Here is a 27,573-nt window from a genome sequence, read left to right on the forward strand (position 1 = left end):
AAGTTTTTTTTATCCCATTGTAAGAGACTGAAGTAAACATTCTCGATACACCTACAGTAGGGTGCAAGCAGAAGATGCCTGGTTTTAAAAAGAATACTTCTCAGGTTGTCTTCATGTAGCGTAAAGAAAATATTTAAATGTAATAAGTTATGATTGGATTTGAAAAGTTCTTTTTGAAAAAGTTTTTAATTTTATTTCAAGGCAATAAAATAATTTCAAAAGGAAGATTCCATTTCTGGAATGTGAAACTGCTTGTATGCTTTTGTTTTTTTTTTTTCCCTACACATTCTATTAAGATTAATTCAAACAGGATTTTCTGGCTTAAATGGTCTTTCCTTTCTGCATGCATGATTTTTTTTTTATATATAAAAAAATCCCCCTTTGGAGTTCAAAGCCCATGGGAATAATTTTATCTGTCTTAAAACTTCATTAACTTGCTGGCTGATTTGTTTGACCGCTCTCTCTGAGAGGTTTATTTACAAACGGCAAGAGAGAGCCCATGCCTCCTGTGTCTCACGCTTGGGGCTTTGCACACCCATTCCTGCACCGATCATCCCGTGCTTAGCGCTGTAACCGACCTCCTTGCTGTAACCCTCGCCTGCGTCTCCAGCCCTGGTCTGACATTCCCTTGGGCTCGGAGCTTGGGCACAGCCGGAGCTATGAGAGCATCCCCACAGTATTAATTACTAACGTGCGCTCCCCTCTGACTGCAGGGAGAATGATTGCAAAGGAGCAATAAGGCAGTAGTTGTCCAGTAGAGGGAGGCATTGGAAAGCTGAGTCCAAAGCAGTATTCCGCTGGCTGGAGAAAAAACGTGTTTTTGTAGAGTTGAGGGCTGTGTTTTATGAATTCCTTGGCAAGCTTTTTTCATCAGGGCAAGTGTGTGAGTGAAGTAAGCTCAAAGGAGGAAGCCTAAAAAGACTTGTCTGCAGGTAGACAGAAGATTTACCCACACTCGTTTTTATTAATCTTTGCTGTTACCAAAATGCAAAATGGGGACGAGAGCAGTGGCCTGCGGCCCCGCGTTGCTCCGAAGCAGCACGAGGGCAGCAGGTCGGTGTTGAAGGGGAAGCTAAATTACGGCAGGGACCTGCACTGGAGGAAGCCGTGAGCCCCGACAGGCTCTGTGGAGGTGACGCTTGATGCGCTGGAGGAACCCGCAGCTGCGAGCATGGAGCAAGGCCATGCAACCCCCTGCCAGTAGCTGCCGTGCCCGTTAACCAGCACCACGTGCAGGTTGAACACTATGTTCCCCCATTCCTAGGACTGACTGRTTGCCAAGTGGAGGAGGCAAGAAATGTCAAAACGGGTGTTGAAGTTGCATTAGACAAGGAAGGGAACACGTGTTTAGTTAATTATTTAACTCCTTGAATCAACCCTCTGTCACCGCCACCACTGCCACCTCTCCAGGTGTCCTCCTGGGGCGTTTGCATGCTGTTCTTGCAATGCCCTTCTKGGGACTTTTCTCCTTTTATGCAACCTTGAAAAGCTATCTTGCTATAGTGATAGCTATGTTGCTATCACTCTGAAAATCTTTAAACTAAAAATGTTWTTTTCTTAGTAATTGTTACTCTGTAACCCAAGATTGTCTTTTAACAACTGACTACATTTTTTTTTTTACCTTTGATTGCCCTTTAGTTACAGTTCATGTCCCCCCCGCATTGAAAAATCATTGGTCATAACCTATCAGTCTTAAAAAGACTATATACCTACTCTTGCCATGATAATATCATCTTAACAAGAACTGGAGAGCGCACTTCAATCCTACCAAATACTTCTTTCAGGCGTGAAATACTTAAGAAAAAGCATGAAATATTAATAAAAGTGTAGAGCTGGGATGAAAATTGAGGCATGAGGGCATTAGACTTGCACCACATAATAAAAAATACTTGTAGTTTGGGATGAATGAAGGACTGCATGGTTTTTATTTATGTTCTACCTTTTGCTACTTAGACACAGATGAATATTTTCCTCTAATAAATATTGACAGTACCATGGTTATCAGCCGCAGTCCAGTACCAGTGATAGCAGAGGTTTTTCTCTGGGGGAGGGAGGAAAGTGGGTTGCATGAGTAAAGAGGAATGCACTGAAAAATGAAGGCTCAGTCTTCAAAGTAGAGAACATAAAAGGAGGCTATATACTGGTAGCAAGAAGAGCAATGGTAACTTGGCTAGCCCTCAAAAATTCTTATGGAATGTGAAAGATCCAAGTAGTCCAGTCCCATGCAAAAAGAATGTATTCTGTTTCGAAAAAAGTATTATAAACAACAGATAAAGGCTGGAAGGTAAAAGAAGGTGGGCGGAGTAGGAGGCACTAGCTCAGGAAATGCTTTTTTTCCTGGAGAGATAGAGCCATCTGAGCTGTTTAAACTGTTTAAGCAACTTGGTGGAGAAATATCATTTTGCATTCTCCACCATCTCTCAAAAACCACTCTTAAAACATACAACAGAGAGTCAGGATTTAAGGTTCAGCTACTTGAATAATTTCAGATTTGAATCCTTGTTTCTTAAGAGAATTGGTGTGGGATCTCATGAGGCAGAAAAGAAGCCCAGTTCGGATTTTATTCTTCAGAAAGCTTTTAGCTTCTTTAGCTTTTTTTGTCCTCAGATTCTGAGTGAAGATGTTTTTTCAGTCAAAGTTTGGATCTCTCCTAAAATTTGCTGAAGAATACAGTAATAAACATGATGCCACAGAACTGGCTCCCAGTCTATGTGGAAAAATAACCAACCGTCTTGACTTTGTTTACATTGATGTAGGATTGATGTTGAGCATCTCTTTATCAAATGATACATTTTTGGTGCCTGTTTTTCTTGAGTTCTTTAAATTTATGTGCTCAGCCTGGTGGCATTGACTTTAATTTTGAATAATACCAGTCTGGTGCAGTCATGATTCAGTTATGAGTTATTTAGACGGTTGTGAGTTATTTGATTATTTTAGTGAAAGATGTTGCCAAGTAGGCTTTTCATGCAGAGAGGCATGAGTTGAGCACTTGCATACTTCATTCTGACTAAGGCAGTTTGCAGCAAAGCTAGTGAAGATTTGTTTCATTTATTTTTGATGAACTCATACAAAGAGTAGTAACCTGAAGAGATCGCTACAGTAGTTAATAAAATTCCACAAACAAATTTGTAAGTTTTGTTTGCAAAAACCTTTTTCATAGCAAAAGATCTGCTTGGTATCCTCACTTTTCAGGTTATTATCTAAAACTGGGCGAAGGTATATTATGGCTACGGTGATATTTAAAGCACAGTAGGAAAATGTTGGTAGTTCATAAAGGCTGCTGTGCCATGTGCATCCGTCATCTGCCATAGCCAACAGCTGCTTGAAACAGCATTAACTTTTCATTAAACCACTGATTGACTGACGGCAGGGAAATGCTGTTTAATTATGTTCACGCTTATCCTGTGGAATACTGAGAAATATCTTTAAATACTTTGTTTGAAACTGGAATGCAGCGTGTTTAGGCAAATATTGTGACTGTTCTCTTTTATCTCCTGAGGAGTGCAGATGTATCACACTTGTCGACGTTTAAATATGTGCAGCTTTCTAACATCATCTGTACAATTTTAAATCTCTTAAACTATCACCCATTTGACATGTTATGTGATGCCTTTTCCAGAATAATTTATATTTTTTTCCATTATATGATGTTTTGTATTATAATTTGATGAAATTCCAGACTGRGGCACATTGAAAGAGTTATATAAAACTATGTAAATCTCCTCATGTGCCTGGTAATCTTGACAAAATTGGTAGCAAGTAATGTGTCCATTCTCATGTATTTTGCTTTCTTCTTACCAGTTACACCATTGTAACAAACTGTGAAATTCGTATCACACAGACCTTGTTTCCTATTGCAGTCAGAGAGTCCTTGCAATTTGTTAGGTTTGCTTTCTTTGCTTTTATTATATAAAAGTTCATTTAAAAAAGCAAGACCTAGACCTCCCTGAAATCTCCATRTAGAAGCAAAATCTCTGAAGTTAGGGCTTGTTGGCGTGTGTCAAAAGTATAGTCAAGAAACCGTCAAGCTTTTAAAAAAACAAAGCATGTTTTTTGAAACTTCCTTTTAAGTTCAAATGAAGGGTCTTCATTACTAATTGAGATGAGCCACTGCTTGCAAATCCCTGCTAGTCACCTTCCTGTCTTACAGGAAACCTGCAGCGTTTTCATTCCCATTTTATAACTTACACGGGGGAYGCTTCGCCGCTGCAAAATGTGACAATTAGCTGCCGTTCCAATAGCTGAGAGTAGAGAAGTAGAACAAAGATATATGTGTATGTAAGCTGTATGGTTTTAATGTTAAGGAGAAGGGCCTTGCTGATAGATGCGCAGCAGCGGCGTGTTTCCAACTGCTCGCTTTGAGGGAGTTCGCCTGCGTGCCTCAGGGTTTGTGGYGGAGTCGCCGTCGGTTACGTCGGGGAAGAGCCCACGGCTCCYGGGGAGACCCTTGGGCTTAGCGGGATCCATCGGCGGGGCGAGGGCCCCTTGGTGCTGAGCGTGTCGGGGCGGCCGCGGGCGCCCGCTCGCCGCAGGCCTCGGCGAGGTGCGAGGCGGCCGCGCGGCGCCCGCCCCGGGGTGTGCGCCGGCTCCGCTCGTACCTCGGCGAAACAGGAAGCCGAGCGGGGCGGCTGCCGGCGCGCTGGGGGCGGCCGGCCCGGCGGCTGCAGGTGTGCAGGCACACGGCGCCYGGCGCTGGCAGCGTCTGCGTGGGGAAAACCCCCTTCCGACGGCGGCGGCGGCGGCAGGGAGAGACAGCCCTCGGCTCGGAGAGATATGACCGCCTTGCAGCTGAAGGAGCTGTCACACTCGGGGCTGTACAGGAGGAGACGGGATCGCCCTGAGAGCCTCGGGCTCCACGGGTCTCATGAGGAGAAAATGAGGTGAGTGAGTGAGTGAGTGAGTGAGTGAGTGAGTGAGGAGAGGCTGGGGTGGGTGAGTGAAGGAAAAGAAGCTGGGGTGCGTGAGGAGAAGCTGGGGTGCGTGAGGAGAAGCTGGGGTGGGTGGGGAGAAGCTGGGGTAAATGAAAAGAAGCTGGAGTGGGTGAGTAGAAGCTGGGGTGAGAGAGAGTGAGTAAGAAGAAGCTGGGGTGAGGAGAAGCTGGGGTGGATGAGGAGAAGCTGGGGTGAGAAGGAGCCAGGGTGAGTGAGGAGAAGTTGAGGTGAGTGAGGAGAAGTTTAGGGGTGAGTGAGAAGCTGGGATGAGTGAGGAGAAGTTGGGGGGTGAGTGAGAAGCTGAGGTGAGTGAGGAGAAGTTTGGGGGGTGAGAAGCTGGGATGAGTGAGGAGAAGCTGGGATGAGTGAGGAGAAGCTGGGGTGGGTGGGTGAGCGAGTACAAGCTGGGGTGGGCGAGCAGAGGCACCAGGAGGGCGCACAAGGCAGGGCACCGGCAAGGCCCTGGAGAGGCGTCCGTCGCAGGGCACGTGTGTTGCGGAGCAGTCCTGAGGCACTCCGAGAAGCGGGAGGGATGACGGGCAGCGCACAGTGACCTTGGACCACGGGCAGGAGCGCGAACCTGCCCGGGCCCGGGCAGAGCTGGAGCCCCCGGCTCTGCTCGCCAGCCAGYGCGGGGCCGGCAGCGGCCCGGCAGCGCCTCGCGCCCCTGTTCGTGCTGGTCCCGGCTGCCGTGAGGGGAGCGGGGGTCTCTGTGCTGCAGCGGGGGGGCTGGCGGGACGCCTGGGGGTCTGCGCCCTTGCCGGCCCCCCGGCTTTCCTGCCGGGATCCGTGTGGCTGTTGAAGCGGCCTCAGAGAGAAGAACGCGGCAGAACCGCTTGGCGTGACCCCACTCTGAAGGAAGGGGCGCCGCGGATCCGGAGCCCCTTGGTGCTGGGGTTGATCCTCTCCATGTGGCTTCCCTCGCGGAGCAGGGCGGCGGGCGCCCCAAAGGCTGTGTCTGACCGGCAACGCCGAGCGCTGAGTTTGCAAGGGCAGTAAATGCAGCCCCCCCAAAAAGGGGGGAATTGACTTTTTCCTTTTATTCTCTGCCCCCCACCCCTTAAGTATTCTCAGTGTGAAGGCAATCTGTTTCCACCTCACACTCCTTAGGAAAGGGATTCCTGTGTAAATGCTAACAAAGGCATCAGTGGGGAGGAAGTGCTTCCTATCTCCTAATGCCTTTTCTTTGGTTTTATTTTTAGAGTATTTTTTTGATGTTGGTGCTGTGTGCATCGGGTAGCAACGTKTCTCAATTTACGTGTTTTTGTTGCTGCATTTTCATTATCTGAGTTGGCGATTTCAGGAGGGTGGGTATTCAGACTTGGGGAATTTAAAAGCACCTTAGTTAGAACTTCTTTTTTTTTTTTTTTCCAAAATAGTAAACTTGTAGTAAACTATTGAGATTGTTTGCTATGAGAAAAATAAGATCACTTCTATAAATGTGTTAACTACTGATTTGATACGTATCCTTTATCTATTTATAACTTCCATTCAGAATTGTTTTCCTAGGTGGACTTTTAATAGCATTCCTATGGTTAATTAGAGATGGGAAAAATCACCAGACTTGTCAGAGTGAGAGACGTGAAGAGATTCTCGACTTTATGTTTCATTTCCTTTACATTCTTCCTCCTTGCTAGTTTTATCTGTCTTGTTAGGGAAGAGAAAGCTGCTTTCTCAGGCAGGTATGTGAAAATGAGTCACTAATGTGCTGGCTTTGTGCTAGAAGCTGCCTTGTTGTTTCTCTTATTCATAGTGGCCCATGAGATACTGTCCCAGACTGGAAGGAGGTGAGAGATTTATAGCAGCATAAATCTAGATGTGTTGGTGTCTTCTTGAGCCTCTTCCAGTTTAAGACAAGTAATTTGGGAAATGGGGATTGATTTAAAAAAATAAAATGAAACCTGAGGAAAGTTAAACAGAGGGTGTTGGAGGTGCAGGAAAGTGGCTAGAGGATGGTCAGATAATATACATAGGGCAGGGAGACGGCCTGATAAAGGTATCTGGTAAATGGTTCCTGTGGAGGAGATAGSTTAGGCAGAATCAAAAACATTTATCTAAGTAGGACGGAGCTTTTCTTGTATTTACTCTCATCTTAAACTAGTTCTTATTCAAACTAGACCTTGCTCTTTCCTTACCCATTTTGTGATATTTCATTGTGTGTTGCCAGGCAGCATTATTTGTGATTTTTACTGCACTCTCCATGACAAAGAGCTGTAGCAGAAGTACAAAATAATGGCAAAGTAACAGGGCAAAGAGCAGTTGGGAATGAAGAGAAAATTTTAATTTTTCAGAGCAGCAAAGCTGAAAACCTCAAGCTTTTTTTCTGTGCTCTCCCCAGTGACACCTCAATGTCTGTCCTGAGCAGGTATTTTCAGAGTATCTAGAGTCCAGAAGAAAGGCAAGAAATTTCTTTCATGTCTGCTAAGTATAGCTTGCCTTGGGTGGCAAGCAGAGTTCTGCAATGCCTGCTGTAGTTTTTCCCTTAATTTCTTTGTTCTAGCTCCTTTTTTTTTTGTTTCATTTTACATGCATATGAATCTAAGTGTGTTAAAGAATATCAGCCCTTAAGGAGCAGTTCACTGTAAGCTTCCTTTTTTTTTTTTTTTTTTTTCTGTTAAACTGCTGTGTTTTTTAATCCTGGGCCAAAATACACCTGAGATGCTCATTTCCTTAGGGTATCCCGTGAAAATTTTTGTTTAAAAGAAAAGAAAAAAARAAAGTTGCTAAAGCCATACAGCATGATATTTTCACTACCTTTTACATCTCTTCCCGTCATGGGATTTCTCWTCCCTACCCTTTTCGAGTTGTCTTCACTGGTGGTCATTTTTTTGTGATGCAGGCCTGGGTGTTTTGTGTCTGGTGAGACATGAAGCAGCCGTGGAGCCCCTTCTGCTCTCTGCACGGGGCGCCTTGGGTAGCGCGTGGCGCTGCACGCTGTGTGGGGCACCCCCAGACCGCCCCATCCAGAGCACGGCCAAGCCTTGCCCCTCTATCCGTGCTGCAAAGCAATAGCAGAGGCCACAGTCCTGCCTTTGCTCATAGCTGGTGTTGCACTTGAAACCCCTCATGTCTTATCTTAGGGCACTGTGTTCCCAAGCAGTGCTGTGCGGGACATTGGAATGCCTCGATGTATATGGAATATGTATTTATATTRTATATTTAATTTTGCAGGAAGCAAAGTTCCTTAAAGCAGTTTTCTTTAAGGTACAAAAGTAATTTCCTATGTTGACATAACCTCATGGCAGGTCGTGTGCTGAGGGATTCTGAGCTCCATAACAGGAAGCTGGGCTTTAGCTTGTGCATCTGTGCCCATTAATGTCAGTTTAGTCAYAGCTTTGACCCCCATCATTGTCTTTCAGATCTGCTAATCAGTTTAGGATGAGTCAGTCCCTAAGCACATTCCCACCAGAATCTTCTGTAGGAAAATCCACGGGGATGTGGTTTGGCTCTTGGCCTTAAGTTTTACAGCTTGTGAGCTTTCTGCTTACAGCAGAACCCCCGAAATGAATTTTAGATTTAACAAGCGCCTCTCCAAGTGTTTCTTGGTGTAGCCAGGAGGTGCTAGATCATCTTGCGTGGAGTTCATGTCAGGGGATGGATAGGGATGCCCCTGTCTAAGGGGCCTGATTCCCAAGCAGCATAGCTTACTGTAATGCATGATTTCATCATTCCCACCTGCGCTATCCGCACCCTGATTCCTCTTGCTGCTTCAGAAAGGCCCAGGAGCCAGGGCAGTGCTGCAGGTCACRGGCTGGTGCATGGCACTAGCTCAGAAGGTGCTCCGGTCCCCTGGATTTGGGTGTTGGAAGTGGTACATTCTACGCAAAGCCACCTGCAGCCGTGAATGTCAGCCCTGAGCCCGACTGAGAAAGGCAGGACAAGGGTGAGGGGAAGGGGAAGGAGTCATCCCATCTCCTCTAGGAACTTCAGTATGGGCTGAATTGCCCCTGATGAAACCTTTCTTGCCCTCCCTCCACCCTCCTCTTGGTGTCACAGATGCCCAGGTGATACCAGGCGGCTGGAGTTGGTAAAAGGAGTCCCCTGTGCTGGCAGCACRTTCATGGAGAGTAATGGAAAATACAGCTTCCATTGAGGCCTCTCCCCCTCTCTGTGTATCCATTAACTAACCTTGAAACGTCTCTGGATGCCTTTCAGTCTCCTGTTACAGATGCTGCCAGTGCTTCCCTGACTTCCCAGGGAGCTGGAGCCTGGCAGCCCCGTGTAAGAGGAGGTCTGGGCAGCTCACACCTGTCTTGAACTAGCACAGCACAACTAGGGCTATGAGTTGGACACACGTTAGGGCAGGGATCCTGGATGCCGGCCTCTCTCTCCCTAGGCTTACTAGTGTGTGGATCTTAGAATYGCAGAATTCCAGAATGGTTAAAGTTGGAAGGGACCTTTAGAGATCATCCATACCAACCCCCCTGCACACGCAGGGACACCCAGGGCACAGGGCACAGGGCGGCATCCAGGCGGGTTTAGAAGATCTCCAGTGAAGGAGACTGCACAGCCTCCCTGGGCAGCCTGTGCCAGGGCTCTGGCACYCKCACTGTCAAATTTTTCCTTAAGTTCCTGTGGAACTTTTGATTCTTCAGGTTGTGGCCGTTTCCTCTAGTCCTATCAGTGGCCACCACTGCAAAGAGGCCGCCCCCTCCTCCTCACTCCCTCCCTTGAGGCATTTTCTTAAACTTTCCAACTGATGGAGGATGCAGAGTTCAAAGTACATGGGGCAGGAGGCTTCCAGATGCTTTTATTGCCCTTCTCTGGGGCAGAAGCAACAGTTGTCAGAGCAGCTGAAATCTGGCAACTCTGCTGCTGCTTTCAGGACTGCTCTTTCTCATCTAGGTTGATTTGGAGGATTAAATAAAATGACCTATTTGGCAAATCTTGCCTTGCTCTGTCTGTTGAAAAGAAGTTAAAAAAAATCTACCTATATGCTGAGGTATTTGTCCTTGCTTTTCTTTTTCAGTGAACAGGATGCAAAGGAAATTGTAAGGGTATATTTACAGCTCCTGTTAAGTGGATCCTCATGATTAATCATATACTGCTATTTTTGCGTCTCCCCTTTCTCCTTGCTTGCCCTTTGTTAAAATATGGTGATTCCTTTGAAAAATAAATGCTGTTCATTTCTGAAGTTCATTGCAGTGGCAATTCTCAGTGAGGCAATAGCGAGGGCAAGTCTCAGTTTATTTCATTTATTTCATTCGTAACAGTTACACTCAAAACACATTTGATCAGAGTGCTGTCAGTAACACTATCTTAAAGTTCAAAACAAGTGCAGTTAAAACTGCGAATAACTTTGGAAGAGGTTGGTGTCAAATCTTCACCAAACTTTTCTCCATGTCCACYGACAACAGCTTCATTCAGAACAAGATACCTGCAGTGCAGCAGGTCCAGGTGCCTCCTTTGCCTAAGGAAACCCGGCATCTGGGGAGTTGTGCAGGGCTGTGTAAGTCTCCTGGTCCTCCGGTCAGCCCCCACTCTGTGTCTGCAGTAGATGGCAAAGATGTGCAAACATTTCCAGCCACATCTGCCCCCCCAGACCTCCGGTCCTTCCTAGGGAGACTGCAAAAGGTGCTGGTCGGGGACGCTGGGGAAGCAGGGACCCTGTTGGGCTTTCAGGCTCCTCCAGATACTGGAATTGGGAGAAGGTGGAACGGATCTTTAACTCTATGCTTTCTTAAACTCACTGAATCCAATGGTAACATTTTTTTGCAGCATCACAAAAGTTAATAATTGCACTTCCTCTTTCCTTACGTAGATACGTAGCTTCCTCGTGGTATCAGGATGAGCTGGTAAAGCAGGAATTATTCAGCGCATTGGTAAAGAAAGAGGCTAATTTATTAAACCAGGAGGAGTCTGAAAATAAAAGTTCAGCCACAGAAATTACAKTTCATCCTTGTGGTTAGAAACACTGCCGGAGCAGCAGGGAGCTGGGACGTACACATCCGTATTTGGATCAGGTGCTGTAGAAATCCCGATTAAATAAACACGTGGGCTCATCTGCCRGGTGCTCCAATTGGAGAGAGGATTTGTCCACAACCATTATTAATTATAGTCACTCCTAGCAAGCAAAAATAGGCTTCATGATTTTAATATTTTGCTATTTAGAATGTGTATTAAGCCATAGTCTGAAGCATCCAAATGACTGGAGGCTTTACATTTTTTTTTCTGTACTTTTAATTGCTTCAGGGGTTAAAATAACTGATGCTGAACACACCCTTTTTTTCCCTTTGCCTTCTCGCTCACCCCTTGCTTTTGTATTGCGTAATAACTCTTGAGCAACTTTGTTTGACTTGCCTACCCYGACTGTTACCTTCCTTGCCTCCAAATGACCGGAGGTTGCATAACAGAAAGCCAAGCAATTACTACTCTTCCTCCTCTGCTAGCCTCCTTGCAATAATTTATGATTTCAGTAAATTTGTTAAGCTCCAATGATTGTAGCAGATTGCAGAATTTTCTTTGCTCTTTCTTACAGTAGGAGTTGGATAAATATAAATCAGTTGTATTTTTTAAAAAAWTTTTATGTCATATGCTCTGATAACACCTAATCACAGGTGTTTTGTAAACACATAATATGACATGTACTGTGACTGTTCATTATTCCTCATTATTCTGCAAAATTAAGTTCTGTGAATGCAGTCTGTCACACTGAACCGTGAACGTAGACACAGAAATATTCTGCAGAGAAGAGGAAACTGCATTTCTTGGGAATGTCACCACTTAAATAAAAATTGTCAATACATTGGTGCGATGGAGAGCGAGCTTGAACACTAATTTTGAGCTCTCCTTCTTCTGGTGTTTTCTCCTTTCCCGTGTTTTCCGAGCCGTTTTCCACACGCAAAGCTGGCAGGCACGGTGAGCTCGGCAGAGCCACGAGCCTTTTCCACGATGACCTCCAAGCGCAGGAACGCGCCGTGTCGGATCCCAGTCCATCGTGCACAGCACGTTGCCTCTGGCGGTGTCCAAAAGCTGATGCGTGTGGAGGGAGGGTGTAAGAGACGAACAAACTTCCATGGCTTTTCCCCATAGCAGTAATCCCRGCTCCCAGTCACAATCCTGTGGCTCCGAAGCTTCCTCAGCAGTCTGTGATCTTCAGCCGCCTTCTCTTCTGTGACCTCATCTGGTCTCGTCTTGCTTTCCCAAGGTGTTCCCCAAGGATGCACGATGCTCCCGATTTTCACATTATTACGTGAGGCCACRTGCACGTGGTTGTGAATTTTTCTTTCTTCACCTGTTTTGAGATAGGAATTTGAGGGCTTGTTCACTTTTCATCTTTGTACCTGACAACTCCATAGAAATTCCTGGTTCCAAGTAGTTCTTGATAACTTTCTAAAGCGATGATTTCATGTGTGATGCTCCATTAGCAGCATTTTTTCATGATGCTACTTAGGTTTTCTGGAAGATTTCAAGCCTTCCTATAAGCCTGCGTGCAATATGTGTGTTAATGTGTCAGCAGGACAAAGCGTGGTGACTTCTGGCTGCAGCAGAGCCTTTTTTGCCAACAGGGGTGCAGTGCCCAGAGATTTCCTGCATGACTTTTGCGACATAACRCTTTTCCCAGGAGTTGTTTGCACCTCTGCTTTTCCTATTTGCCTCCTGGGCTTCATAGAGATAAAATAAAATGAGCTGAAAATGGATCCGTCTCATAAAAATCAAATGCAGGTAACCTTGGCACACAAAGCCAGCAGCAATAGCTGGCAGCATTTATCAACCGGGACTCTTTGAATGCAGGAGTCCAAAGATTCCAACTGCTTCAGCAAGGAATGAGGGGATGAAAGTGAAGTAGGCACAAAACTTTCTTTTCCAGACGAATAAATCAGTGCACGCCATGCTCTTCACAGACTGTAAAGTTTTTGATCCCAAGTTCCGTATGCCTTTTGAACTCCRTGTGGCTCTACAGGTATTGGAAAAATGTTATCCACTCGGAGTTATAACTCAAAACTGCCCTGGCCTGTCTGTTTCTTGTTCCAGTATGGAAATACTACATTTTTAGCTGTTTTTCTCCATTGGTGTTAGGTTTTCATTTGTTGTTTTGTATGGTTCTCCTTGCTGAGTTYGGCGACTGAAGTGTGCACTGTATTTCTACAAAAAAAACCACACAAAACTCTCTCCTCCTTTTTTTCCCTTCTTTTTTTAATGGAAGGCGCTAGCACTGCAGCGCTGGGATAGCTCCGCGAGTCACCACCTTGCGGGTAATGAATTTTGCCTGGAGTGTACAAGCAATTGCTTAGTTTTAAACTACATTCCTTTCTTAAGCTAATCCTCAAATTATACCCGCTTACTCAGGGTGACCTAACAGAGGGAAAGGAGGTTTGGCAGGGCTGRAAGCTCTCCGATCCAAGGCAAAAAATTCCCGTATTTCTCCCTTTTCCTTTGCTTCCCATCCACCAAGCAAATAAGCCAGGTTCTGTTCCTAGCTCTGCTCCTCTAGCCAAGCCTGCCAAGATTTGATTGCAAGCGGTAACTTTTACATCCTTCTTCGCAAGTCTGCCTGTAGTATCGCAATATTACAAATTAAATTAAATTAATTTCATGTAATTTAATAATTAAAGCACAGTATTATATTCATTCACCCCTGCTGTGCTCAGCATTAGTCAACTGTTAGCTTGAGAACTGATTTTAGACATTTCAGCAGTGGTTGGCAAAGCCTCCAGATTGGAAAAAATACTTGGCAAGTCCTGCTTTTCAGTAGCCRTTGCTGAAATTGCTCTGTGCGTGTTTGAAATGGTTTCTGCTACAATTGGGTAACTAATGAGGCTAAAGCATAAGAAGGTCTTCAGGTGGTGTTACCCAAGGGGTCCTGATCATTGTAGTGATGTAAGAAAGTAATGGKKTTTTTTTGTTTTGTTTTGTTTTGAGCTTTATTTCATGGTATATTGCTCAGGCTTGACTCTTAGGAACGTAAATCGCATTGTTTTCTTCCACCTGTTGAATATTAGTGTCGTTATTTAGACCCGTTATTTTAATTGCGTAGAGCTTAAGTGTCTTTCATGCTGTGCTATTTTWAAAGCTCGGTAATACTGCAGGGAATGCTTGAAGAAAAAAAAAAAAGTGAAACCAGAAACCCAAATGACTTAAAAATTAAAATTTAATTTCTGTTATGAGAAATGTAATTTATGTGAAAGGCAGACGTCTTAAAAGCTACTTGCTTTACTGCATTTTGCCTTCCCAAGCCAAAATGTTTGATGCAGATGACGAAAACCTGAGCAGCATTCCACAAGCAGAAGCAGGAGGATAGAAAAATAAGCCTGGGGAAGACGAAAAGTGAAGAGGAAAAGAGGGATTACATGGTGCAAAATACATCATTAATGGTGCAATCTGCAAGGAACCCACGTGCCCCCTAGGGAGGCAGCGAGCCCTGTCCCGGGCACCTCAGCTGAAGGTCAGTGCCCAGCGTGGTGTCTCCGGCGGAGTCGTTCCTATAACAGGAATGTCAATTGGAGCCAGATCGTCTGGTGTTGACGGCTGTCCCAGCCCTATAAGGAACCTCGTGGACGCCCTGGAAGTCTTTCATGGTAGCCTGGATGTTATGTTTAGTCGAGGGATTAATTATAGCTCCTGGATGAGCTGTTTGGGTCACGGTGTTGGGCTTATAAAAACATCAGTGACAGGCAGCGCCGGCCAACGGGTAAGGCAGAAGTAGAGGTGAATGTTGGCCTTTGCACTGAGGATTCGGGCAAGTGTTTCTGGTGGATTTAATGACAGATGACATGTATTTAATACTCAACCCCTGCCTCAGTACTRCTCTGCGCAAACCTGTTCAGGTTTTCGAGCTGACTGGACTTGGTGTTGTGAAGTCATTTGTGTTTATGCCCAAACAGAGAGATGTTTTGGGGTTTGGTGACCTTGACGTAGTCTCCCCTGTTCTCTGAAAGGATTTTCCTTTACAGGACGAGTTTCTTAGAGACACTAGTGTAGTAATTAGTGCAGTATTTGGTGTCTKATCTTCTTACTCTTCTTAAATTAGAAACCATGATATAAAGCTCCTATATGAAATGCACTTGTGTACATGCACCTTTAAAGTTTTCAGAGTTTATTGAGTTGAAAGAGTTTGGATGCAGCATGTTTGCCGTAGGGATGCAAGTATACATGCAGTTGACTACTCAGGGTGCAGTTTCCAGAATAACTGATAGCAGAAACACAGAACCACAGCACACACTGTSACACAAGCTGTGTCACATTTAGCACAGGTTTACGGGAGCCCTTGGAACCTGCTGATGTATGATGCTCTCCTTTTCTTTTTATTTTTACCTGTCTCAGTAGTAGGATTTAAAAAAAAAAAAAAAGAAAAAAAAGAAAAAGGTGGTGGTTTAAAATGGATTAAATAGCTGTACATAGGAAAAATAACGCTCATTTTAGTGTGTCTTTGCTAATAATAACTAGCAGGAAGAATTCCTTTTTCTGAAATACTTCTTGCAACAGAAAGTGCTGTAGTTCAAATGCTGTCCTCCCTCTACAAATTCTGCTAGAAACTTATTTTTACTGGGCTTCTAGAAGGGGTTGAAGCTGTGTGGGAAGGTGCTGCCTACCTGGGTATTCCAGTGCTGTTCATTTCCTTATGGAGAGATGGAATGTGAACCCGCTCTGTCTGCAGAGACCAAAGCATTTTTTGGACATGTTTATACTAGAATAAGTTTATATTGAAGTATACGAAACAGCGAGGGCTGTCTTTGGTCTGCCCTGTTTAAACTCCCACTGCATGAGCTCAGTCGAGCTTTTTGTGGCCAAGGGTGAAGGATGAAACTTTCGTGGGCGCTCAGGGTTCACTTGGTTTTTATTCACAGCCTTGTTTGTGAGATGCCTCTCGATCCTTTCTAGTAGCATGTAGCCCCCTTTAAAAGTTAGAGCTGGACTATGCACATGTGAAAATCCTACCRTTAGCCTGTATTTTACACGCTATTATTATTATTYACAGAATCCCAGAATGGTTGAGGTTGGAAGGGGCTTCTAGAGATCATCTAGTCCAACCCCCCTGCWCMMGCAGGGACACCCAGAGCACGGGGCACAGGGCGGCATCCAGGYGGGTTTGGAGACCTCCAGAGAAGGAGACTCCACAGCCTCCCTGGGCAGCCTGTGCCAGGGCTCTGCCACCCTCACAGGCAAGAAGTTCCTCCTCACATGCAGATGGAACCTCCTGTGTTTCCACTTGCACCCACTGCTCCTTGTCCTGTCACTGGCCACCACTGAGAAGAGCTTGGCCCCTTGCTCCCTACATTCTCCCCTCAGGTGTTTGTACATGTGGATCAGATGCCCCGGGGTGACAGCCGCGCACCGTCCCTGCACAAGCGCCTGCTCCGTGCAGCCCTTGGGTGTTCCGCGTGGTGCCGGGGACGCCGCGCGGCCTCGGCCTCGCACAGGGACTCACTCCTGGCGCCGGTGCCGCGTTGCCCCCGCGCAGCGGCCCGGGGCGCCCGGCGCCTTCCTTGCAGCGCGGCTGTTGGCGGCGGGAGGCGCAGCGGCCGCCCGGCCGTCTCCGTAAGAGTCCCCAGCGCTGCCTCCGGCACCGAGCGGGATCTCCGGCGCTGCCTCCGGCACCGAGCGGCACCGGCGGGCGCTGGGGAAGCGGTTGGTGCCGGGGCGGCCGCTGCGGAGCCGCGCGGTGCCCGGGGCCGCCGTCCCCTCTCCCTTGGAGCAGGGCGCTCCCGCTGCTCCTCTGGCCATTCCTGCCTCTCCTGCCTGCCTGCACCTCTGATGAGAGCCGCAGGGTGCCAGGAGCGCCGTCCCTGTCTGCTTCCTCCCTCCTTACCTTTCCCCATTAAATGCTAAACCTCTCCTTTCTCGCCTTATCACTGAGTCTTTCCTCAGCAGCTGACCTGCAGGTTTTGTCCCAGATGCCAAGGGACAGACACCCTTGGGAAGCTGCTGCTGCAGATCCATGAATCCAGACTCCCCAATTCTCGCTCCTCATGGGCTGCCTAGAATTCCCTAATGTAACCTAGAATTCCCTAATGAAAATACAGTGCATTTTTTGACAGCCTATCTTGGATCTTAGCAGCAAGTCTCCAGCAAAGTGACAAAAAAAAACCCCAAAACAGATGTTCATCCCCATCCAAGCTGGATTCATGGATTACCACATGTTCACAATGGAAACTAGCAGAAAGGTTATTTTTTTAGCGGAAAGGCTCTTTTTAAACTCTGTCAAGCTCCTTTCTTGCTTAACATCATGAGAATTGGGTCTAATTCCAGTGAGAGCGCTGGAGCAGGCGATCAGAGCAAGGCCTTTTCCTGCTTGCTGCTCCATAATGCTGCTGATGAGTGGCAGCAGCTTCGGAGGCGAGTTTCCTGCAGCCGGGGACAAGGTAATGCCAGCAGGTGTGGAGATGCTGCCACATAARGGCCATGGAGACTGCCTGGCTCCCTGCTCCGTAGCTCAGTGCACCGGTGCGAGTCCGGGTGTTTCGGCACTGTTAGTCCCTTGCACCGAGTTATCCCTGGAGTTCTTGCGAACACTTGGCGTTTACCTGTGCCGAGCATGTCGGGATCCAGCATGGAGGGGTAAGGTGGAGTCATTTTGTCTGTGTGTGTTCCCTAGCGAACGGTCCGTGTTTTCCTCGCTGGTGTGGAGGGACAGGTGGAAACGCTTCATTCCAGCACCGCCTCCTGCCCGCGTGGCCTGGAGCTGCAGCCCAAGCCCAGCTCCATGCTGGGCTTGCTCGAAGGCAGATGGAAACAGGGCTCGAGCCCCAGCCAGGCCGTGTGGCAGGTGAGGGCACAGCCTCTCTACCCGGGTAAAACTCGTCACTCCCAGCGCTTCTGGCACGACGTGGGTCACCAGACCTACAGGCAGGTGTGCAAGGCCCCCATATGTGAGGGGTCTGCCTGAGCAAGCCCCTCGCAGACACTTGGCCCCTTTATTTAGTGCTCGCAGCAGATCTGTGGGGCTGTGGTGACCCAGCTTGCAGGAGGGAGCTGCGCGCAAGCCCAAGGCCCCACTGTGCGCGTGAGCGTGGGGGGATCTGCCCCACAGTGGTCACCACAGAGACCCTCTGCAGGGGTCCCTCGATGATGATGATGTGTTAGACGTGGAAGGTAGGGCAAAAACAGTAGCCTCGAGTGGACCTTCAGCCGTAACCTTGGTGCTTTCCCGCTCCTGATTTCTCTCCTTGTTCCCGCTCCTGATTTCTCTCCTTGTTCTCGCTCCTGATTTCTCTCCTTGTTCCCGCTCCTGATTTCTCTCCTTGTTCTCGCTTCTGATTTCTCTCCTTGTTCCAGCTCCTGATTTCTCTCCTTGTTCCCGCTAGTCGTCGTCTCTGTGTCCTCTTCCTCCGCCTTCGCAGGCACCTCCTCAGAGGAGCGCATTCCTCGGATGCCATGGAGCCCGGTGTCCCCCGGTGTCACCCAGTGTCCCCTGGTGTCACTTGGTGTCCCCGGGTGTCACRCCAAGGAAGCGCCTGCGCTTTGGCTGCTCGGTCGGATGCTGACAGGGCTGAGGGGGCTCCGCGCGGCCTTCGCTCGCTCGGGCCCTTTTCCTCTGTAGCTCTAGCTCCTTGGGAGCCGGCCGTCCCACGGCTGCCACGAGGGTTGCGCCTCAAGCCGGCAGAGCCGAAAGGAGCCGCAGTCCGTGGCTGCGAAGCTGAGGCTGGTGCTGCCCCCTCGGCAGGCAGCACGTGCCCGTTCTGCGAGTACAGGCATCAAATAATCGCAGCGTGAAAATCGCTCTCTCACTTCCCTCACGTCTGTAACGGCGTTCGGATCTGGAAAGGGTTTGTACATCACATCCGAGTGCTCCTGTGCCCCCTGAGAACCACATCCCGTTTTTCCTGCTTCTCCCGCTCCCCCGCCGCAGGTTACTTACCCAGCTGTTCTGTTCAGGGCCTGTTGGGCAAAATGGAAACAAACTGCCCATCTGTATCTACAACCCCCTGAAGTGCCGACAAAGAAGAGAGACGCCTATGGATAAATTCAGATATTCAGTAAAATATAGATTTGACTTACAAGATCTAAGTGGAATAGAAAATTGTGGCTTCTTTTTTTTTTTTTTTTTTGATGCCGTTAATACACCATAGTATTAAAATAATATTTACCTCATGGCTGAAGTATTTTCTTCGTGCTTTGCATTGCTGGCTTGTTCCCAATAAGATATTATTGGAATCCGCCTCCGTCCCCCTCGGAAGAGAGGACCCGCGGACAGGTTGACATGTTGGCCCGCACGAGGCGGCTCCGCTGCGCCCCGGCGGGCTGCCTCTGTGAGCAGGAGGGAGCGAAGCCGCTCTGCAGCGTCCAAGCCTCGGCTGCAGCCTGGAAAAGGAATGTGATCCTCGGCTTCCAGCGCCGCTCCGTAGATCCCAGCGCGAGCTCTTAACTTGAAGCTCCAGCCGGGCTCGGCGGCAGGCGCTGTGCGGGGAGGGCAGCGGCCGCACGGGGCTCTGCCTCCCCCGGCCTTTCTCGTGGCGTAACCTGCAGAGCAGAGAGGCGCGCGGAGGGCACGGAGAGCAGCATGGATTTCCAAAGCAGGGCCCGTGCTTACGTGATCCCGGAGGATGAGGAGATGCCCCGCGAGGCCGCCCGCGATGCCCGCAGCGCCGCGGGGAGCGGCGGCGAGAGAGCCGTGTCCAAGCTGCAGCGCAGGCACAGCGACATTAAAGTGTACAAAGAGTTCTGTGACTTTTATGCAAGATTGTAAGTTGGTTTTGTTCGGCGGTAACCGCGGTAAAATGATTTGTGTGTCTTGCATCACCTGAGCTCAGCACAGACTTTCAGTCGCTCTCAAGGGCAGCCTCCGCCGCTGTTCTGCGTTCGATGCGTTGCCTGTTGCAGTCACCAACTAGTACTTGAGCCCCTGCTGTAGACTTAATCTTATTACATGTGTTGGACATTTGTATTAGTAGCTGTTCCTGGCTGGGGATTTGTAGAGCTGTCTCTCTGACTTCTGAACTCTGAGTTCAGACCATTTGCTTATTGTGGAGAAATATGTAGACTATATACTCTGTCTACTCACAGAAGTGCTGTGCAGATCGGTATTTTTACATATATGTGTTTCAAATTGGGCAAATGTTTTTACAATTCTAGAAGGAAAGCTTTGTGCTTTCATGTAGTTATTTTCTAAGCGTCAGTGTTTCATGTTTGGATTGTGTTTTTCATCTGTCAGCACAAAACATTGACTAATTTTTTAAGCTTGGCACCCTTCATGCCCAAGAACTGTTGACGTGACGATGAAAGATCCCAGTTTAGGTTGTGGTTACTGTTCATCCAGACTGATGGGTGGGATGGGTGAAGAGACTGCTCGCCCCCATAGAGCACCCGCTGTCCTTGGGGAGCCCTGGCTGCCTCTGTGCTTGACCACTGCTTATACCCGTAATCCTTGCAGCTTCTYGGGGTGCTTGGGGGTTGTTGTGTCTGCTGGGGGACGTCTCTGGCCTCACCTTGTCTGTGAGACTCATCCACTCRTTTCACTGAGGGGCTGGTGAATATTTTTGGTGTCATCAGTTGCTTCTGCTCGGGACAGGATAAAGAAAACAGTGAATAGCAGTAACTCCTCGGATGTGACCTTGTGTTCAGCCCTGCCATTGCACGTGGTAAGAAGCAGATGAAGGGCACCTGTTCTGAACCAGGTGTGTGTGTTTGCTCCCTCTGCTGCTGTGCAAGGAATTGATTCGGTTGCTGTTTGATCCAGTGGGAGCCAAGAGGTTTTAGGCCCTTGGAGGGAAGGATTCCAGGCATCTGGAACACAGGAGTCCTTTGCATCTGCAGGTGCCCCACCAGTTTTCCTCTGTGTATCCAAACGTGCTCAGAATGGATGTAGGCAACTTGTGCATGTCTCGGTACAGGATGTGCGTGTGTGCAGTTAAAATAACATGGGTTGTTTAATAAGCTGCCATATCGATGTTTGAATTGCTGTTTTCTCAGTAGCACTCAGACCTAGACCATTGCCCTGTATTTGTTCTCTGCTGTGAAGTGATGCTGGGGCAGAGAGGTGATCTGAAAGGCACAGCTCTGAGAGTGGGGGTGTAAGGAAGAAAATATCTGCCACGTGAAAATCAAATAAACCTTTTCCAGGATCTAGATTGCTGGTTAACTGTGGTGCAGCTGGGCTGCCTCTCGCAGATGTGGCCTTCATCCCAGGGAAGGAGCTAATCCCTTGATATTTTGCAGGTACCACCCTGTCGTTTTATAGCCACGTGCCTTTTAGAAGCGGCTACGGTGGCTCTAACACGGAGTCCCATGACAGCCTAAATTGTAAAATTAAACTGAATTTGTAAAGTGACTCTAAGTTATGCAAAACCTGTGTAAGGAGTAATCATTGACTTTCTCTGCTTTTACTTCCCAGTAATTTCTGCTAGACTAAATAGCTTATATGCTTTCATATTGTTGTCTTAAAGCTTTTGAACCACGGTTGTTATGTATATTTTAGGATYATATTAGCATTTATGTTTACCAGTGTGAAAATTATTAACCTTTATTGTAAGGTTTTAGTTATTTCTGCTGTTGGTGCTAGTTTTCAGTGATTCTAATGTATTTCTTCATGTTTATAGTACCCAATTGAATGACTTGCGTTTGACCCTCATTAAGCACCTTTGAGTGCACCTGCAATGRTGTTCCTGTCTGTTTTTCAAATTAAAAAACTATCAGCCAGTGTTGGAGGGGTTTGGCATTGAATGGCCGTTTCATTTCGGAGGGAATGCCACAAGTCAGTAAATCTGGGAAACGGGAGAACTTCCATTGAGCAGCTTAGCGTTAGGCTGAGACAGTTGCCTTCGGAAGGGGATGTGTTGAATGGGCGGCGGGGCRTCCTCTGGCTGACACCTCTCCCGTTTGCCCCCCGTGTGTGGCAGCAACATGGCCAATGCCCTGGCCAACGCCGCCTGCGAGCGCTGCAGAGCCGGCTTCGCGCCCGCCGAGAAGATCGTGAACAGCAACGGCGAGCTCTACCACGAGCAGTGCTTCGTGTGCGCCCAGTGCTTCCAGCAGTTCCCCGAGGGGCTCTTCTACGAGGTAGGTGCTGCCCCAGCTCCTTGCTTTGCTTTTTTTCATCCTCGCACGAGAAGGAGATACAGACAGGTGCGGAAGTGCTGTGGTAAAAATYGTGCTCTGGAAGACTGTGCCCGGCAGAGAGAAAAGAAGAGTAGGAATATTTTTGTGCAGCCCTGGAGGGTGTCGGCGTGTGTGACTGACTTCGGTGTGCAATCTGCTGTGGTCAGAGTTGAGAAAAAACTACTGGGGATTTCTCTCTCAGTGCCAGATTCTTCCCTACGATCTGTAAAGGTGATCTGTATATATTACGAGAAATCCCAGAACGGTTGAGGTTGGAAGGGACCTCTAGAGATCACCCAGTCCAACCCCCTGCTCCAGCAGGGACACCCAGAGCACGGGGCACAGGGCGGCATCCAGGTGGGTTTGGAGACTTCCAGAGAAGAAGACTCCACAACCTCCCTGGGCAGCCTGTTGAAATGTTCCTCTTGGAGCAGAATTGTCYTCCAGAGCGAAACCCCAGCCTTGCCTAGCCCTGGGAGGTTTATTGCTGAGCGCTGCGGGGCCAGAGCTGCAGCTGAAATTTGGTCCCTAAGTCAGTCCCTTGCTGCTGAGGGACAGGCCTGCAGCCACCCAAACCCAAGAGGGAGCAAACTCCAGTGCTCCAAATGAGCAGCCCTTAAATTCTTTCCAAAGCAAAAGCAACTCCCCTTCGCTTTCTCCCTCCCAGATGGATTGCTCTCAGCTCAGATGTACACACTATTTTGATATTAATACACCTTTCTTTTCACTCCCCTTGTCATGAGGGTTAAGATTCAAGTACCAATGGGCTTTAGACTAGCTCATAAATATGAAGGAATTGGTGTAAAGAGGGGTAGAGCCGGTGAGATRGAGAATTATTAGCTGAAGCTTTCAGGTGGGGAGGGGAGCAAAGGCTGAGAAAGATTAAAGATAGTATTCTCAATAAGTATCAAATTTCTTTTGGCATTTCTGAAAATCTTATTCTAATCTGCTTTCTGTGATCCCACCGGAAGCCTGGAGCAGCTCTGGGAATAGTTCCAATCCAATGCTTCTGCCTAAAGGTATTCCTGGTTTACATACACCTATAATGCAGAGTCAGGATAGGCTCTTGTGCCAGGTTTTCCTTTCATGCCTACTTTATGTATAATCCATTTTACTCAGTGCTTCACAGCACTCAGCATAGCAGCTCACAAAACAGGTAGAGAGAAGGTCATGCTCAGAGAGTTCCTAGTGCAGCATGAAACAGTGGTTATAGGATTTGTGTCRTGCCATGGAAGGTTGGCAGTCTGCTAAGAGCACAAAGCTCTGCTCTCACATGGTATGGCCGTCACGAGCCCAGCAGTTTGTTTTCACAGCAATATATTTAATCAATTGTACGGATCAATGTCCTTTGGTGATGGGGCAGCCAGGGAGGAGCGGCTGGTGAGGAAGAGCCTCGCAGAGGGGATTCCTGGGACTTGCTTTCCTGGAGGATCACAGRATGTCTCTTAGGGATAGTGTTGCACAGTCTGTGGTAAATGAGCCACTAGTGGTCCATAAGACATCAAAGGTGAGCTGCAAAGCAGAGGCAATTAAAAACAAAGCAAAGCAAAACACCCCCGAGATACTTGCACAGGATCTTGCAATTGCTGACATGGGTTGCTGCCTGCACGCAGGCGGGATAAGGAGGCAGCCCTGACATGTTAAAACCTGAGGCAGGCGTAGAGGGACACCAGGGTTTAAAAACTAAAATATGTGTTCGAGTAAATTTCTGTAAAACAACAAAATATTGTTTCTCTAAATGATGGGTACTTTATTTATCCTATTCCTGACCATGGAAAAAAAAAAAAAAAAAGAGCACCTAACGGCAGAATCAGGCAGTGCATAGGCCTCTTGCAGAGAGTTGCATGGTCCTTGGAGATAAAAGTTTGAGGAATTCTGCTCCAGGAAGCCTTTATCTTGTCCCGGAGGAGATAAGCCCTCCCGGCAGGGCTGCATTCAGCAGGAGGATATATCCAGCTCCGGATATCGTCCTGTCTGCAGCTCCCGTGCGGCCCTGGGTGCATCCACATCAGCAGGGGCAAACAGCCTGCTGGTGCTGGGGGCACAGGGGCCTTTTGCTTCCTCYTGCCACGGTGTTCACACCCCTGTGCGTTTTGGTTGGCTTTTAAGCTCTCCTTTGCTGCAAAGTGATGCTTCCTGACAGAGACAGCAAGGCCGAAGTGAGTGCAGGTCGATGGTCCTGGGAATGAAATTAGGCCCTTGTACTTGAACCTGTTTTGGTTGGAGTTCCTGGGCTTGTTTTCAGGCTGTGCAGAGGCTGCAGTGGCTTTGTTTCTCAGAAATACTACCTGCCAACTGGGAAGTTTAAGATAAGAATCGGTAGTTTCTGTCACATCCATTACAGAAATAAAATGATTAGGAAAAAGATTTATATGTGAACGTCAGGTCCTCCTCCTCATCCTTGTGCCTCACGGGCAGTGTCCCCCATTGGAGCTTGCAGCCCTTCTCCGCAGGGTGGCTGTTCTGCCTCGGAAGCCTGTGGCAGGTCCTTCCTGTCTGCCTGCTGAGAGGCCCTTTGGGGTGTCCCAACGGCTCCAAGTGCCTCCGCACCCTCTCCGTGCGGCTGGAAGGGCCCTCGCTCCGCACTGGGACAGCTCCGCTCAGGGACAGGGTTGTTGGTGGTGATGGTGCAGAGGCATCTGGACGTGCAGCGGGTTGGTTTGCTTCTCTGAGCAGGTTTCCCCTGGGTAAATGGGCCCTGCTGATAGCTCTGAGCYGGTGCTTGTGCCGTGTCCGAGCTCAGGCAGCCTCCCCGCGGTGACCCCCAGCTCCCCGCCGAGGGCACGTTCTGCCCGCGGCTCCCGCGGGAGCTGCAGCCTCCCCGTAGGTCACTGCTCAGCCCGGCGCGCTCGTGCTGCACCGGTGAGCTGCAGCTCTGCCCCGCTGGCAGCAGCGTGTGCACGTGGCGGGGGGACAGGAACGTGGGCCGCCCTCCCGTGCTGCTGGATGTGTCACCTGCTCGAAATAGTTTTTGGGGAAGGGAAAGACTTCCAGAGCACTTTTGCAAACCTTTCTTTTTTTCTTTCTTTTGAAAGTGCTTACAGCAAAGTAACAGTCTTCTTTTCTAGCAAAGAAAACATCCATTTCCAGTTTCTCCCATTTTCGAGAAAGGGCCTTTAGAGTTCTTTTTGGCACCTGGCTTTCCACTAATCTAGAAACCTGGATATCAGCAGGAGTCCCTGCTGGAGCAGGGGGGTTGGACTAGATGATCTCTAGAGGTCCCTTCCAACGTCTGTCCTTCTGTGATCCTGTGTTGGGGAATGTTGGGTGCAGGAGTATTTGATTTGTGGGCCTACAGCAGTTGAATGATCTCGACCTTAAAATACGTGCTGTGGGATTTGCTGCCGGAGTTTATGGTTTTCTGTGACTGATGGGCTGCACATCCACCCATGAACCACAAGGTGCAGCATAAATGAACCCCAAAAGATTGAAAATATAAACAGGAGTTAATGGTAACCTACTCTACCTGCCTGACACAAACCAGAGGGGAAGAAAACCTGTTTGGTCTGCACAGACCAACTCTGGCTCTGAAGCCCAAGCAAATCCATGGCATCACCTGCTTACACAAAATAAGAAGCTTTCTGATTTTTCCATTTGGAATGGTTGTTTGGCAGGAAGCAAGTAAAATTCACACTGAACCAGAAGCTTCTAGTTTTCCTTTGAGACAGTAACATCCCTCTATCTTTCAATTAAATAGAAAACTGCAGTTAAAAATGTCATCTGTTTTAGATTATTACGCATGAAAAACACTCCATACATTTTTTAACTTATGCTTCTGGAAGCTTCTGTGCAGAACAGGGGTTTTTCTGTTCCTAGCAGGCGTGATTCAGGAGCACAAGGGCTAAGTTTTGGATCCCACATTTCYAGTGACTCGTAGGCTGTTTCACTGAGTCACCTCCTTGCTGATAGCTCTGTATATTGTACCAATAATTACTGAACCCATATTGCATTTCACGTGAGGGATTTTGTGGTATAAAACARCTAACCTGGAAGCATATTACTGTATTTTCTACCCATACACCAAAACTTCTTTTGCAGATAATATTTTATGCAGTTTGCTTTGTGTTAAACCCAGGAAAAAGGAAGGAGAGTGGGGGCTTCCTGCTGTCTCCCTTTTCCTAGTGTTTTAATCTGAGACATCCAAATCCAAACATTTTATAGCATGCCTAATATTGCGTTTCTGGTTTTAACATGCTACTTGGCATTTCTGTCTGGTAATGAGGTGCCTGAAGGTATCTAAACATTTCCCTTCRTTTCAGGACATACTTGTCTACATGTTTTTACCTATTCTTCAGCTAAGCTGCTAATGCAGTGCTGGAGAATTCATTTGAACTTRTTTTTCCCACATGCTTTTTATTTTTTCTTTTCTGTATGAGCTTGAACTACAACTGAACTTTTCTAAGCTTTAAGTAAAGTCAGATCCAAATCTAAATCYCTTAAGATCAGCTTCTCTGTTTCATCTCACTGTTTTGGTGAATTTTGCCCCTTAAAATTTCCTCAGATAAACATGATGAAGGAAAAGCATTTATTTCCCTTCATGTTTTGGCTCTGCTGCTGCAGAGATAAACTGCAAAGATATCTGTCCCAGGGTATTCTTCCTCCTCCTGTACTTATTTCCTCCCGGGTACTGGGCCATTTTTACAGGAAATGTAGAGTGGGGAAAAGATCAAATGGGTTCAGGGAAAACGCTTCCCCCTCAGAAAGGTTTCTGTAAGCCAATTTCCTGCCCACCATTCAGGTAGTTGCATCAGCTTTTCAGCAGACTGTCAAAATCTAAACATCTGTTGTGATATAAATGGGTGACACAGAAAACTGCTCTATGCTCTCAGCAGTTTTTAAGTAATAGAGTTTTATTAACACTGCATGGTAGCTAGCAGCTCAGTTAAGGTGAGTGAATTTAATGCCTGTTTTTCTAGCACTTAGCCTGCTTTCTGTGCGACCTCTTATCTTCTGCTACCCAGTTGCGTCTGGAAACAAGCTGGTGTGTTACAGTATTTATGTTAAGGGCATGTTCCTTATCTCTAAATCTTGGCTTGTGTTCCATTTGCAGTTTGAAGGGAGGAAATACTGCGAGCACGATTTTCAAATGCTGTTTGCCCCGTGCTGCCATCAGTGCGGTAAGTGTAACCCCACGGGGAAAGGCTGCCTGTGACCCTCGGTGGGACACCAGCGTGCACGGCCAGGAAAGGGCTCTCAGCCCTTGTCCGTGTTCCCCGGGAGGCAGCCCTGTCCAGCCGGGCACTGGCGCTTCCAGAATGAGCCGGACTCCGGAGAAATTTGGGAGYGGCTTTCGCTAAAGGTTATCAAACAATAGGATTTTTAAAAAAGGGTTGTATGACTTGAGTGAGTAGCTTGGCTGTTGATTCAGTGATGCAGTGAATAGGCTGTTCATGACCTCGTGATTGCTAATAGGATAAAACCTCTCCGCGTACAGGCATGCACTCATCTATGGCCTTTCTCATGCAGCTGAAACCCTCTAGCCAGCCTTTGCCACCTGTTTTGACTGTTGTAACTCATCCAAATTGTCCTATTCCAAGAAGCTAGGCCAGTCTTTACCATCTAGTCCTATAATCATCTCATGATTCAGTCTTTGTGAAACACATTCCTGTAAGGCTTCAACTTCTGATGCTTCCCCTGGGTGACACTGGGGACAGTGTTTTATTTGCCC

General features: G+C 47.6%; 1 protein-coding gene across 3 annotated transcripts in view; it reads left to right on the forward strand.

Annotated features, from left to right (window-relative positions):
* Positions 1 to 27,573, forward strand: part of LIMS1 (LIM zinc finger domain containing 1) — a 71,939-nt gene that overhangs the window by 32,864 nt on the left and 11,502 nt on the right. For 2 of the 3 annotated variants that reach the window (XM_026034474.1, XM_026034475.1), the window contains 3 exon segments: positions 19,372 to 19,553; positions 21,707 to 21,866; positions 26,956 to 27,022. In XM_026034474.1, the coding sequence (XP_025890259.1) occupies positions 19,372 to 19,553; positions 21,707 to 21,866; positions 26,956 to 27,022 (409 nt within the window). 3 annotated transcript variants of the gene reach the window in all.

The sequence above is a fragment of the Nothoprocta perdicaria genome, unplaced genomic scaffold (genome assembly GCF_003342845.1).
Source record: "Nothoprocta perdicaria isolate Ctin4 unplaced genomic scaffold, notPer1 scaffold_144, whole genome shotgun sequence".
Classification (NCBI taxonomy): Eukaryota; Metazoa; Chordata; class Aves; order Tinamiformes; family Tinamidae; genus Nothoprocta; species Nothoprocta perdicaria.